The sequence below is a fragment of the Notothenia coriiceps genome, unplaced genomic scaffold (genome assembly GCF_000735185.1).
Source record: "Notothenia coriiceps isolate Sejong01 unplaced genomic scaffold, NC01 NC01_scaffold00010590, whole genome shotgun sequence".
NCBI classification, from domain to species: domain Eukaryota; kingdom Metazoa; phylum Chordata; class Actinopteri; order Perciformes; family Nototheniidae; genus Notothenia; species Notothenia coriiceps.
The window spans coordinates 1-13,019 of record NW_011343291.1 but is presented as its reverse complement, the minus strand read 5'-3'; the positions used below and the strand labels follow the sequence as shown (position 1 = coordinate 13,019).

Below are 13,019 nucleotides of genomic sequence, written 5' to 3'. Positions count from 1 at the left end.
GGGGGGGGGTGATGGAAAAGAGGACCTGACAGCCTCTGAAAGATAGAGAGGAGAGAGAGGAAGGGACTGAATGAGGTGAGGAATAAATGGAGAGAAGAAGAGAGGAGAGCGATGAAGTGAAAATGAGCAGGAGAATACAGAGAGGAAGAGAGAGTGGAGTCTCGCGCTCATCAGTCAGAGCTGCTCATCCGGCGGCGGCTGCTGCCTTTGTCACGGTGACGGATCCTCGCTGTCTGCACGAAGCTCGCCACCAACACCATTACAGCACATTACTGATGTACACACACACTGAAACACACACAGCGGAGCGGGAACAACACATTTAACAAGCGCGCACACACGTGCAGAGGTGGTAGCACAACGAGACATTTAGCAAACACACATACAGGGGTGTTTGGTGTGAAATATACACACAGAGATAAACAAATCTAAATAGATAAATAAATAGATATGTTGTACTATTGATCATACTCTATGTTCTGCAAACGTTATCTGGATTAGAACATGATATCTCAGGAACGCCTCGAGTATTGTTCTTCTAATTTTGATCAAACATCCTCTTGGACTCCCCGATCGGCTGGCATTTCTGCTTTGAAAGTACCTCAATACTTACGCTTAAAGGTAGAGTTTCACTGCCTTCTCTCGTTAAATGTTCAGGCTAAGGCTGAACGATTAATCCATTTCAAATCAAAATCGCGATTTGAAAATGATGCAATTATCAAATCGCAAAGCCTGCGTTGTTTATTTTTCTTGTGTGTCAGTCATCCACACCAATCAGAAGTGCTGTGCTCCACATGTACCAGTCATTGTTAACCAATCAGAAGTGGCCCATGATAGAAGGTGATTGACAGATTGATCCAATCACCTGCCAAGTGCTTTTGAAAGTACCTGCCCTTTTCCAAAATTTTTCCAATGGAGCTTTCCTAGATGGTTTGGTGAAACAAACCATCTGAGTCAGGTTAGTAAGGCTCCATCACATATTCTACATCTATTACAGGGTGAGTCTTAAACTGAAGCTTGACTTTAAAGCAACCCAACGGAAGTTTCATGTAAGTTTAGTTCTTTCACTCGTAGCTCGGGCTGCGGGGGTGCTAGAGACGGGAGCAAGATAGATATATCGCAAATCGAATCGCAATATCCGTCAGAAAAATCGCAGTTAGATTATTTCCCCAAATCGTGCAGCCCTAGTTCAGGCCTGTTTCACCTCTGACAGAAAAATGACTTGTTACATTTGTTGGTTTTGGGGCATCTGTAGGTTTTGCTTTACAGATCTTTTCTTTGCTGATGGATGTGTTGTATTTACCTGTGAGTCTGGGTGACATGAAAGCAGGATAAGGCTGAATCAAATGGCCTTTAAACTTGTTGGGTGATTATTTTACTGAAGCATAGATGTATTTTTTTTATTACAATAATGACTGGATAACTGGAATTTGAACTCTTGGTCAAATTGGCTGTAAATAGATCCGGGTTTTGTGCACAGAACTTGAAATATCTGTCAGCATTATGTTCACTCAGACTGTATTCACATCTGGATGTCATTACATTGTGGGTCAGAACACCTCAAGACACACACACTATCACACACACAACTCACATACAGTCGACAGTGAACTAAGCAAGCATTCACTGAGTCTCATTATTCTGATAAGCACCGTACATAGGTTTTTCACACACACACACACACACACACACACACACACACACACACACACACACACACACACACACACACACACACACACACACACACACACACACACACACACACGCATGCTCATTTGGCAGCAGTGCAAGAACAAAAACCTGCAGAGACAGTAATCGCACAAAACTCACCCAGACATAAATATCTCATTATCTATACACAGACACACACAAATGTGTTTTTACTTTAGACACACACACACTTTCTCTCCCTCTCTCTCTGTCTTCGATCTTCTCACTCTCTTTTCTTGCTTTCATCAAATCCACGCTGACAAAAAGCAGCACATGCAGCTACACTAAGCAACAGCTGCTCAATGGGTGATATAGTGTAAGACTGAGTGTTAACTGTGTATGAAATGCTAACGAAGCTCTGCCATCTCCTTGTCTCCACAGTACTACGAGATGTCTTACGGTCTCAACATCGAGATGCACAAACAGGTAAGAGAGAAAGTTTTTGGCAGTTTTTCTCAGTCTTCACTCACTGCTTGTTGTGAGTTTGTGTGTCTCACTTTCTGCGTAGAAGCTGCATTTTTTGAGTAGGCGTTATGAAGTGAATGTTATTTTACCCACACAAACATTGTATTCCAGTGTGTCAGTTTGTGTGGGTGGCTGTTTTACTATATTTTCGTGAACCTGTCCTCGTTATTATTTTGTGTTAGGACTTAACGGCCTCCATAAATGTAAAAAAGGTGGACAAATTAAAACAAACATGTACCATAGTAGGGGTAAACACAAAAGAAACCTGTATATTTCCACAAAAAATAAACAATAATTCATGTCTTTTGGAGTTTATATTGTTATTGTTTCTTAGTGTTTTCTTTATTCTTACAATTCTGTGTATTAAGGATGAGCCGGGAAAACGTAGAGACTCATCTTTGTAACTAAAGTAACTTAGCACCAATAGTTTTTTCTCTCTTTTACTTATTACTAATGATTAGGCGCATTCACACCGCAGTACTTTTCCCACAAAGGTTCATGAGAACTTAGTTCATCAGAACTCTTTAGTTCTGATGAACTAAGTACAGATCGCGTTCACACCGGAATAAATCCCTGGGGGTGGATTAGGCAAATGAAGCCGCTGACGTCACTTCTTCTTCTTCTGCTTTGGGTTTACTGGCAGGCCGCAAACAACTTCACGCCGTATACTGCCGCCCGAAGTCCCCGGCCGGAAGTCCCCGGTTGTTGGGGACTGGCTTCAGTAGAAGCTGCTGGGACTCCCAGCAGCTTCTACTGAAGCCTTCCGAGTAAATCGCCAGAACGCCGACACCTCCTCATCTCCACCGCTCCCATGTTTTATTTTGTGTTGCCATAAATTAGTCTCTCTGCGTTTCTGCGCTGGGCTAATGCTAATGCTAATAATGCTAATGCGAGGATAATAAAATGGTGGCTTCACAACACTTTTTTTTGAGTTTTACGGGGCGTGGTTTGCAATCCGCCCAGCCAATCAGAAATATAGCTCTTTTCTCACAAGAGAGCCGCATGAGAGTCCCTGCTCTCTAGCAGGGACGGAAAAGGGGGTAAAAAGGTTCTCATGAACGAATTTTAGCTCCGGATCTTTTTGGTGTGAACGCGACATTTCGGAACTATATCGGAACTAAAGTGGGAAAAGTACTCCGGTGTGAACGCGGCTAATGATTCAGCAACAAGTGGTTTCAACACTGATTTCTGAATGACTGATTTTATTAGGTTTTGTAGGGGGTCACTGCAAACCCTGTCGTTTACCTCTTCATGTCTCTTATCTTTTATACATAGGCATGAAGCAGCAGAGTGCGCTTCCTGTACAGTTATGATATTGTGAGGACAGCGTTTCACTCGGCTATTTTGAAACTAATAAGCGCTAGCGGCTGATGTGAGACTTTGGGTATTATTTTACGATTAAGATGGCTTTTAAAGACAGAAACATTTGCAATGGAAAATGTGTGTTTGACAGAATTAGTGGCAAAGACAACTGTAATTTCAACTTTATCTAAAGACTCTGATGTATTTAGAGCAGAGTTGTTCTCTTGCGTTATGCTAAATGGTAAATGGACTGTATTAACTGTTGACTGCAAAGGCTTGGATCAGACGCACAACCTATCAATTGAGTCCAAACTAACCTCACAGCAAGTTTTATGTCATACAATTGTTCTGGTTTCTCAGTGTATTCTTGGCTGAATTAAGCAGGCTCTTAAATTCCCCTGTAAACAAAGCATGTAATTTCAATATGTATATGGCTCACAGTAACTATAGGCTTGACAAACGTATGTTTTACAGAAGTGTCTCGACAGACTTGAGGTGAAGTGACACTAGATTGTGACTTCGCTTTTATCTACAGCAGCGTTTTGGTGGGTGGTCCTCACCAGGGGGGCTTCAAACAGCCCAAAGGGGAGGCTCAGAAAATGGAATTAAAACCAAACATTGATGACATTAGATATGAAGAAAATATCATATAGAAAAGCCTAAGATACGTGTGTGAACAAAACTGCATAATTGCATGGTTGCAGTTAAAACGGTTTTCAACTAAGTGAATTTAAACAACTCAAAAATGCAAAAAAACATACTTGTTAATGTTATTTAATCCAATATAAACAAGATTATTTGAGCTTTTAGTTGAATTACATAGCTCAGATACAGTTGTTTGGAAGTTTTGACCACTTTCCAACAATCAGAAACCCATTAATCCTGAGGAAAAAGAATGTTTAATATATAAGTCTAAAGTTATGTTAAACAGCATTATCAGGCAATTTTCCCACATTTGTCTGAGGGATCAAATAACATAATCATGATCCCAAAGCCATCCAGGAATTGACCAGCAAATAGACTTAAGGAGTTTTCCAAAGCTTTGGGTCAAACCCAGATTCAAAGCAAAAGAAAGGGTTTTTTCTTAACAATGTAAAGCCCGAATCCCCGGTATAAAGAGAAAGAACAAGGTTACTGTAGATTACCCTTCATCCTCAAAGTGACCCGGTATTCTTGAGCGAAGAAGACGCGTGTGTGATGAGCAGCGTGTGCTCTCAGGAGTCGCTGAAAGCTTGTCAGTTTTCACACCACTTGCTGCTAATTTGCTGTCTGAATCATCACGCTGCAGAAAAAAGGGAGACAGTCAAATTGCAGACATGCAGATAAATGTCCAGACAGACAGAAAGACAGACAGATGGATGGCAGACATGAGATCTGTTCTGCTGTGTTCGTGTCAGATCCTTGCAGATAGGCAGAGTCATTACCCAGCTGAATGGCGTCTTCCTTTAAGGTGACTGTCTGCGTCCCCCCCCTCTCTTAATCTGTCTTACTGTCATGCTAACTCTGCGGTGGATTCAGGCACCGTTAAAAAAGACAAGAGGGGATTTCTTTTTTTCCACATTTTACAAAGAACTCCCAGCATGCCCAGCGTAATGCATTTAGAAAAGCAGCTCATTGTTTGAACTGTTCTCTAAAAACGCCCTCAAATGAAAGCCTCCGCACTTTAAACTCATAATCATTTTGTCATTTTATGATCAAGGGAATTATAGCATAGAGACATCCAACAGTGGGTTTCTGTCCAAATACGTGTCGTGCAGTGTACATACTTAGTCCCTGACTGATCAAGCCTTGAAGTTAAGCATGATGCAAGATGACTCTCGGTGACACTAACATGAAATGGCAAGACATGTTTGTGTAGAAGGTTTACCTTGACTCATATATACAGTGCATACATTTGATAAGGATATAAGTAGACACACACATCTCAAGATGCTGTTATAATAAATCCATTTTCATTCTTTAAAAAGACCTTGGAGTTTTCTTAAGATGAAGTGGCACTGCATCGTTCTGCAAGAGGGTTTTATATGTAGATAATGATTCTTAAGTAAGTGCAATTTCCTTTCCTTTCTGAACAGATTCAATGAAAGCTTCGCATTTCGTTGACCTACGCCACCAAACCATAAACGCACAGAAAGCTGTGCTTAAGTTACAAAAACGAACTAAAGGCATGTTATTTCTTTTTTAAAGAGAAGACCTTGGAGTTTACTTGTGATTTGTGTTAGGTAAAGTGGCACTGCATTATTCTCCAAGGGGGTTTTATATGTCGATAATGATACTTCACCTCCTTTTCATATTATGTGACTCTACACCACCAAGCAATAATGCAGAGGAAGTTGAGCTTTAGTTACCAAAGTGTTACCCAACAGTGTAGACGTAGGAAGAGGCTGGAAACAAAGCCGGGCAGAGTTCGACTGTCAGCTCTTGTCACTGAAAAGCAGAAATGTTCTGGGGTGCTGGCTGCACCTCTGAGACATGGAGGGAGGAAGAGGAGGAGGAGGAGGAGGAGGAGGAGGGGGATACGTTTGGAAGTTGACAGAGGGAGGCCAAGGAGGGATAGCGTGGAGAAAAAGGGGAACGAAAGAGTGGTAGAAGGGGTTTGTGGTGGGGGTGACAGAAGGAGATCAGGGGAGTGGGAGTAAAAAAGGAAATACATGAAGAAGAGGTTTGAGTCAGGGACTAGGAGGTGAGAAGAGCAGAATATAAAAAGTATGTTTGAGAAAAACAGGATTGCTGGTAAAAAGGTTTAACAGGAGAGACGGTGAGGCAGGCAGTACAAGAGAACTTACAGTATCATAGATAGAAAATGGAACAGAAGAGCGGAAATTGACAGAAATAGCATAGAAAGGAGACGAAGGTAGGACGAGAGTGTGATAGAATATAAAATGAGGGAACTGATATTAAAAAAAAAAGGACATCAAAAGGAGACGTGATGGGAAAAAGAGATACCAAGAGGAGTGGATGAGCACAGAAGGAGAGGTTGTAGAATAGCAGAGAGGAGGGGAAAGTGAAGGGGGTCGTTTTAGAAGTAAGATAATTAAAGAAAATGAGCACTTTGAAGATACTGTGAGGAGGAGAGTGCAAGGGAAATAAAAGTGAGAGATGGCGGGAAGAGCTAATGTTGGGAGAAGTGTGAGAGCAAGCATGAGAGGATGGAGATTAAGTGAACGCATGAAAGAGGGGAGGGTAAACAGGAAGCCCGAAGAAGAGACGGATGAACAGAGAACAGACGAGGGGTGGAAAAAGAGATGGAAAATTAAAGCAAAGGAAAGTAACGCAGGGAGAAGGAAAGAACGATGGATGAGGGCAGTGAAAGAAAAAAGGGGAGACGGAGAGAGACATCAAGGCAGGGAGGGGGAGGCTTTGAGCTGCAGTGAGAAATAATGAATCATGAATAGATTGAACTCTTATTTCCTCTCCTCCAGCTTCCTCCTAACATCCTGTCGAGATCACTGCCTCTCTTCCTCACGCTCCGTCATTATCAGTGGCAGGGCCATCTCGTGTCCCGCCATTAATTGAGCTGTAACAGTCATCCCGCGCCTCCCTTTTAGCCTCTCTTTTTCCCCCTCTCTCTCTCTCCTGATTTCCACCCCCTCTTTCACTATCTCGTTTCCTTTCCAATTTCCCTCCCTTCCTCTTCTCTCTTCCTCTTTCTCAGATGACTGTATCCGAAAGATAACATCTCCCCTCCCTCCTCGTTTTAAGCTGATACATGGAAACACACGCGCACACCATCACATTATCTCACTTCCATTATCATATCATATCATATATATATCTATATATACGAGCCGTAGCCCCCAGAGGAGCGAGGAGGCTATAAGGACTGCTCTCATGCGGTTGCTCTATATTCATTGATATAGCACTTCTGGGGCCTGGGTAGTCATTGCCCGTATCCCCCCGCCACGTGAAGACGCGCAACATGTATATTCAGTGTCTTTGTAATTCATTCATATACTGTGGGCTCGCAGTGGTTGGCCCAGCTTATATGATGATGATGATGATGATGATGATGATGTGCTGGAAGGTGTGTGGTGAATGTTATAGGAGCAGGTTTTCTACTGACAGCTGATTTTAGCAGCAGGATGTCATGATGATGGCGGGAGGCGAGGAAGAATCGAGGCTTTGTTCGAAGCAGCCCGAAGGCTTGGGAAAATGTGAAAACACGGAAGGCAGGAAGTGGATGAGATATGCTTTTCCTTCCATGAACAGATAACTTTAAAAGGAAATTAAGCAAAACACAGAGCCCACAGCAACTCATTAATATCTTTGTGAGCAACATGCATTCTTTGTGCATTTCTTAAAGGTCCCCTATTATACTGTTTTTCATCAATATATTATAATATTCAGATATATACTGAACATGTCTCTGATTGGCTCTAAACACCAAACAGATCATTGCAGCATCCCATAATCCCCTCTGTTTCAGCCCTGTTTCAAAAGTGCCGATTCTCTGTCTGGTATTTTAGATGAAAATAAGGAGCCACTCCCCACGCCCCTCTGAGAGAGATTTGGTTACAAAGAACTAGGGATGCCAGAAACTGACCATGATCAAATTCGAAAATCGGACAGCCCTGGCGAATATTAATCGATTATTCGCCGCCGCAATGTGGAGACTGTAACGAATATTCGAAAAATCGAATAATCGCTGGCAGCCCTACAAAGAACACAATGGTGCTCTATAGCAGGGGTTCCCAAACTTTTCAGCCCGCGACCCCCAAAATAACAGTGCCAGAGACTGGCGACCCCCTGTCGACGGAGGGGGGGGGGGAGTTTGAGAAACACTGCGCTAGTGGATTGTCAAAGGGGGAGCCTCGTTGCGGGGAAATTATACAGATGGCTAGTCCGCCCCTGAAAATGTCTATGCAAACGTTATTATTAATAATAATAAAAAAAAAAAAGTTATAAAAAGAATTAATCAAAAATCTTTTATACATTTCTTTTTTTAATTTTCCATTTTTATTTTGTAATCATCTCGGTCGCGACCCCCCCTTTGGAACCCCTGCTCTATAGGAGGAGATTCAGGTGATAAGGTGGGGGGGGGGTTACCTTGGTTGGTGATTGGCTAATGGTTACACAAGCCAATAAAACGTTATGACATCATAAAGTGGCCAAAATCTGATCAGCTCATTTTCAGACAGGTTTTTATATAAATGGATCAGGACAAAAAGTGAAGAAATCTGTTGTTTTTCAAGCCTTCTCTCTAACCCAACCTCCTCTATAAGCATTTTCCACATTTTGTATTGCTTATTTCAAGGGAAACATTTTGTAAGATATCCAGGAACAATATGAGTGTTTTGTCATCATATTCAGAGACACTCAGGAAGTTTGCTTCAGTCACGATGCAATGTTTTACTCGCAGGCGTTGCAAACTGAAACTACCTCAGTGCTGAAAATGACAACGTATATATTTCTTCTACTTGGGAGGGAAATGTGTGTTTCGACATGCGCAGATATTTTATACATCTTCCCAGTTTCAGAGGTGACATGATGGGTGCTTTCAGCTGCAGGGTCCATTATTGCTTTGCTTGGATAGTGTCCTCCAGTAGACCCTGGGGGCCCAAAGGAAAAATACTGTGGCAGCATTTCAATAACAGTTAAGTGTCTCTTGACGACTGGGATGGGATCTGAAAATATGTTAAATGACTGGAAGAATATATGCTTATACTGCTACTGTGGGGCACGGTACACCATACCCACTTCCTATCAGAAACACCATATATAAGTGTCTTTCACAGCAGTGCATTCAAAATGGCTTCAGCTAATGTTGCATGCTTTTTTTTATTCCTTAAATGTCACTACACATTATTTATTTGACTCCAATTTGGAAGACACAGCGTTGTTACGTTGATGTTAAGGTTAGGGTAAAAGTTAGTTTACAGTATATGTAAAGCACATTTCAGACATTAAGGCAATTCAAAGTGCTCTAGATAAGCATTAAAATACAAAAGTAAATAAAACGGGAAACAAAAAAATTAATAAAAGATTAAGTTAAAAATCAAGAGTTTTTAATAACAATTTAAAAAATAGTTGATTGTACAAGAAGTATATTAATATTTGAGAAAGAAGCGATAAAGAGGAAGGTTTTCAGCCTTAATTTTAAATAAACATATGGTTGTTTCATTCGGATTATGCATCTAAAATGTTTACCGCTTTGAGGTGCATAAAAATGTCTCTCAGATTTATTTTGAAATCGATATCCCACAGAACAAAGCAGCTGCCTGTGTGAGTCGAGCCGTCTGAATGATATCCTGTGGATTCAAAGCTTTACATGCTTCAAACAAGTTGTGTTTTAACATAAGGTCAGACTTTGAGCGGTTGTGTGAGCAATTAATGTTTGCAAGAGAAATTATAGGTGTTAAGAAACTGCTGGGAAGCTGGGATGTTTGCATATTGGTTTGGATTTAAGCAGCCGGCTCCTAGGCTACTGGGCAGCGAGAGTGCATAATTAGAGAGCAAGATCCTGGAGGGCTTGTGTGTTTGAACGCTGGGTAAAACAATGAAACAAAAGGGGTACTGGAGGTTGGAGGATATAAAAAAAATCCTGTGCTGTAAGATGTCAGTGTGTCCTGATAGGTAACCTGTAGCTGGCTGCTTATTTGAGCTTTTAGGAGAATAATACCGTGAGTTAAAAGCCTGAAAGAATGTCACGCTAACACTGAGCCATCATGCTCTCCACAACGACATTTTTCCTTAGTTTTTTTAGTCCTCGGGATTAAGAGAAACAATATTACGATCTCTCTGTCTGTATCTCACACACAAAAGATTGACTTTAACTGAAACATTACATTACATGTCACTTGTTAGATGCTTTAATCCAAAGCAACTTACATACTCAATACTGTGGACAATCTCCACAGGAGCAATTTGGGGTGAAGTGTCTCAGGGACACAACGACATGCTGACTGCAGTGGGGTTTGAACCTGTGCTCCCCTTATCCCAAAACCAAGGCTCTATCCACTGCGCCTCACGCCACACAAAACAATGTCCTTGTATCGGCATCTGTCAAGTGGCCAAAATGAGTCGGGAAATATTGACATATCGGCTGAAATCCTACATAGTGCATCCCTACTCTTGACTCACATTTTGAGTTGCCATTTCTGCTGTTGGAAACATTTCTAGTGAATAGAACAAGGGTTAGATCAAATGTGTTGGATGCAAGAACACCTGCAGATCTAGCAACTGCAAACTCAGATTTCTTGGTCAGTAAATCCTGCTCTCAGTAATGTATTGCTTGCATCGACCACATGCAAGGTGGCGTAATTTCCCTGGAAATAGTGCTTCTACCTACCAGCAGCTGTACAGTCACCTTGTACCACCTCAAGTCCTGACCTCCAGTATGACTCACTGAAATGAATACTAACCACAATATCAGTGAAGCTGTGTCCACATCTTAGAAACAGCTCTTCTTTATACCGCCTTATGAATGCCAGGCTCACACACTATAGACAGGATATTATAAAACCCAGTGTTAGCATATATAAGCTTAACATACTCTGTTAGAATGGTAGAGCGCGGTTCACAGCGCAGGCAGGATATTATGGTAAGCTGTGTTTGATAGTCAGGATGCTCGGCAGCCAGACTGTTTCCCCTGTGGACTCCTGAGGACAGATGAGCAGCTGCTGTCCTTCCTGCCTGCTCCCTCCTTTCATTTCACCACCACACATGTGAGGCTGCTGAGGGTGTGAGTGTGTGTGCTTTTGTGTGACAGAAAACTGTGAAAAGCTCTTTTTTTATTTGATATGTTACATACAGGGTTGGGAGGATAGGCTCCACCACTTTTGGGAATGGCCAATTTTGTCCCCGCCACTTAGCATTAGGATCCTTTGTTAACAATGTTCTGAAAATAGCGGGCACCAAGATTTGTACACTTTCAGGAAGGTTTTTTGAACAAGAGAACATGTACAATCTCGAGGACTGGATGTTTTTCTGGTCACCCAAGTGGTGCAATTTGGATCTGAGGTTTAATATTAGTAATAATTGAATAGAGGACAAAGCAATTGTTGCAGTAGTTGTCAAAAAAAAGAACTGGAAGCGTATGTCTGAAAAAAGCCCCCCCCCCACACTTTTTCTAAGAAAGTGACGCCCAGGGTTCGGAGGGTTACTTTAAAAATGTAATCCGTAACAACAACTTGTTTAAGGGTTTATGAATAGTTTGTAATTCATTTATTAATCATGTTGTGAACACTTTATAAATCCTTAATAAGCTTTTATAAGATATGAGATAAACGGGGCAACTGTGACCGGTTGCTTGCCAAATAGTGAGCCCACATGTATCTGTACTGCTAAGCCTTATTAGACTGTAAATGGTGGTAACTCATTAATAAATGGGAATGTGTTTTATACTTTACAATAAGGCTCCCTTTTGGCAACTATAAATGTTAGTAACTCGTAAATAAATGGTCATAAAGAGATGCCAAGAAACATCAAGATGGAAGGGGGGGGAATCAACGCAGTGAACAACAGATACCAAGGATGCTGGCTGATGAAAAAGACGAAGTAAGCTAGGTAGCCAATATAAGGCTTAGTCGTCTTGCCAAATAGTGAGCCTGTGTTGATGTATGAAAACTATGTTAGAACTTTTTTATAAATGGTTCTTAATGATTAATAAAGTGTTTACAACCTAATTAACAACCTAATTATACACCCTCTATAAGGGTAGTCTTATTGTAAAGTGGTACCAAATATGAAGTAATGTAACCTGATTACTTTCTGTTACTTTTGGAAAACCCCAATATCAAATCAAAACAAAACAAGAGATAATAAATAACAATACAATGTTTTTTCCTCAAATGTATGTAACGATGTAACCTTAGAAAAGAAGAAACCACGAAGTTTCATATCAGAAATGTAGTAACAGTAATAGTTTACAAATGCTGTTTAAGCTTAATACATTATTCAAAAACATAGACTTTTTTTCCTTTTAATAAGTGAAGTGTCCACCTATTGGATTAAAAAAGAAATGTATTGAAAATAGAATAATTAAAGTAGCCTGAATACAAACCCTAAATACAAACAATTCACTACATCTTTATTTATATAAGAAATCTGATTACTTATGTTAATGTGATTGTAATCAAATTCAGTTATCTTTTTTTTTTGTATCCTGATTACTTTATCTGGTTATATATGTTGGCATGTTTATTTGGCTAAAAAAAATGAGAAACAACACGAAGGAATAAACAGAGAAAATGAATGAGACAGTGAGCAAGGAAGATTAAGCAAGAGAAAGGAGACCACATGAGAGTATGTGTGTGTGTTTGTGTTGGATAAAAAAGTGTGTGTGCATGTGCTCACCCTCACCCTAATTAGCCTGAGCGGTCTGGCCTTTTTATGCATGTGTTAGTGCACATGTGAGGTGGAGTGTTTGGCTCGAGTTGTGACCTGGATCCTCATTTCATTTGGGAGGCAGGAGAGAGTGAAAGAGGATGGGAGAGATGCCTTCATTCTCAACTCACAGCTCATAATAGGATTGTGCGTCTCTCTCTTTCCCCTTTTTCTTTCCCAACTCACACTTTCCATCACCTCTACCTCATTCCCCC

The 13,019-nt window shown here is 41.0% G+C and overlaps 1 protein-coding gene across 1 annotated transcript in view; it reads left to right on the top strand.

Annotated features, from left to right (window-relative positions):
* Positions 1–2,191, top strand: part of LOC104946046 (transducin-like enhancer protein 2) — a gene marked incomplete at its 3' end in the record, with an annotated part of 44,225 nt that extends 42,034 nt beyond the window's left edge. The window contains exon 4 of the mRNA XM_010771789.1: positions 2,095–2,191. Within this exon, the coding sequence (XP_010770091.1) occupies positions 2,095–2,191 (97 nt within the window). The remainder of the gene's footprint in view (positions 1–2,094) is intronic.
* Between the last annotated feature and the right edge of the window lie 10,828 nt (positions 2,192–13,019).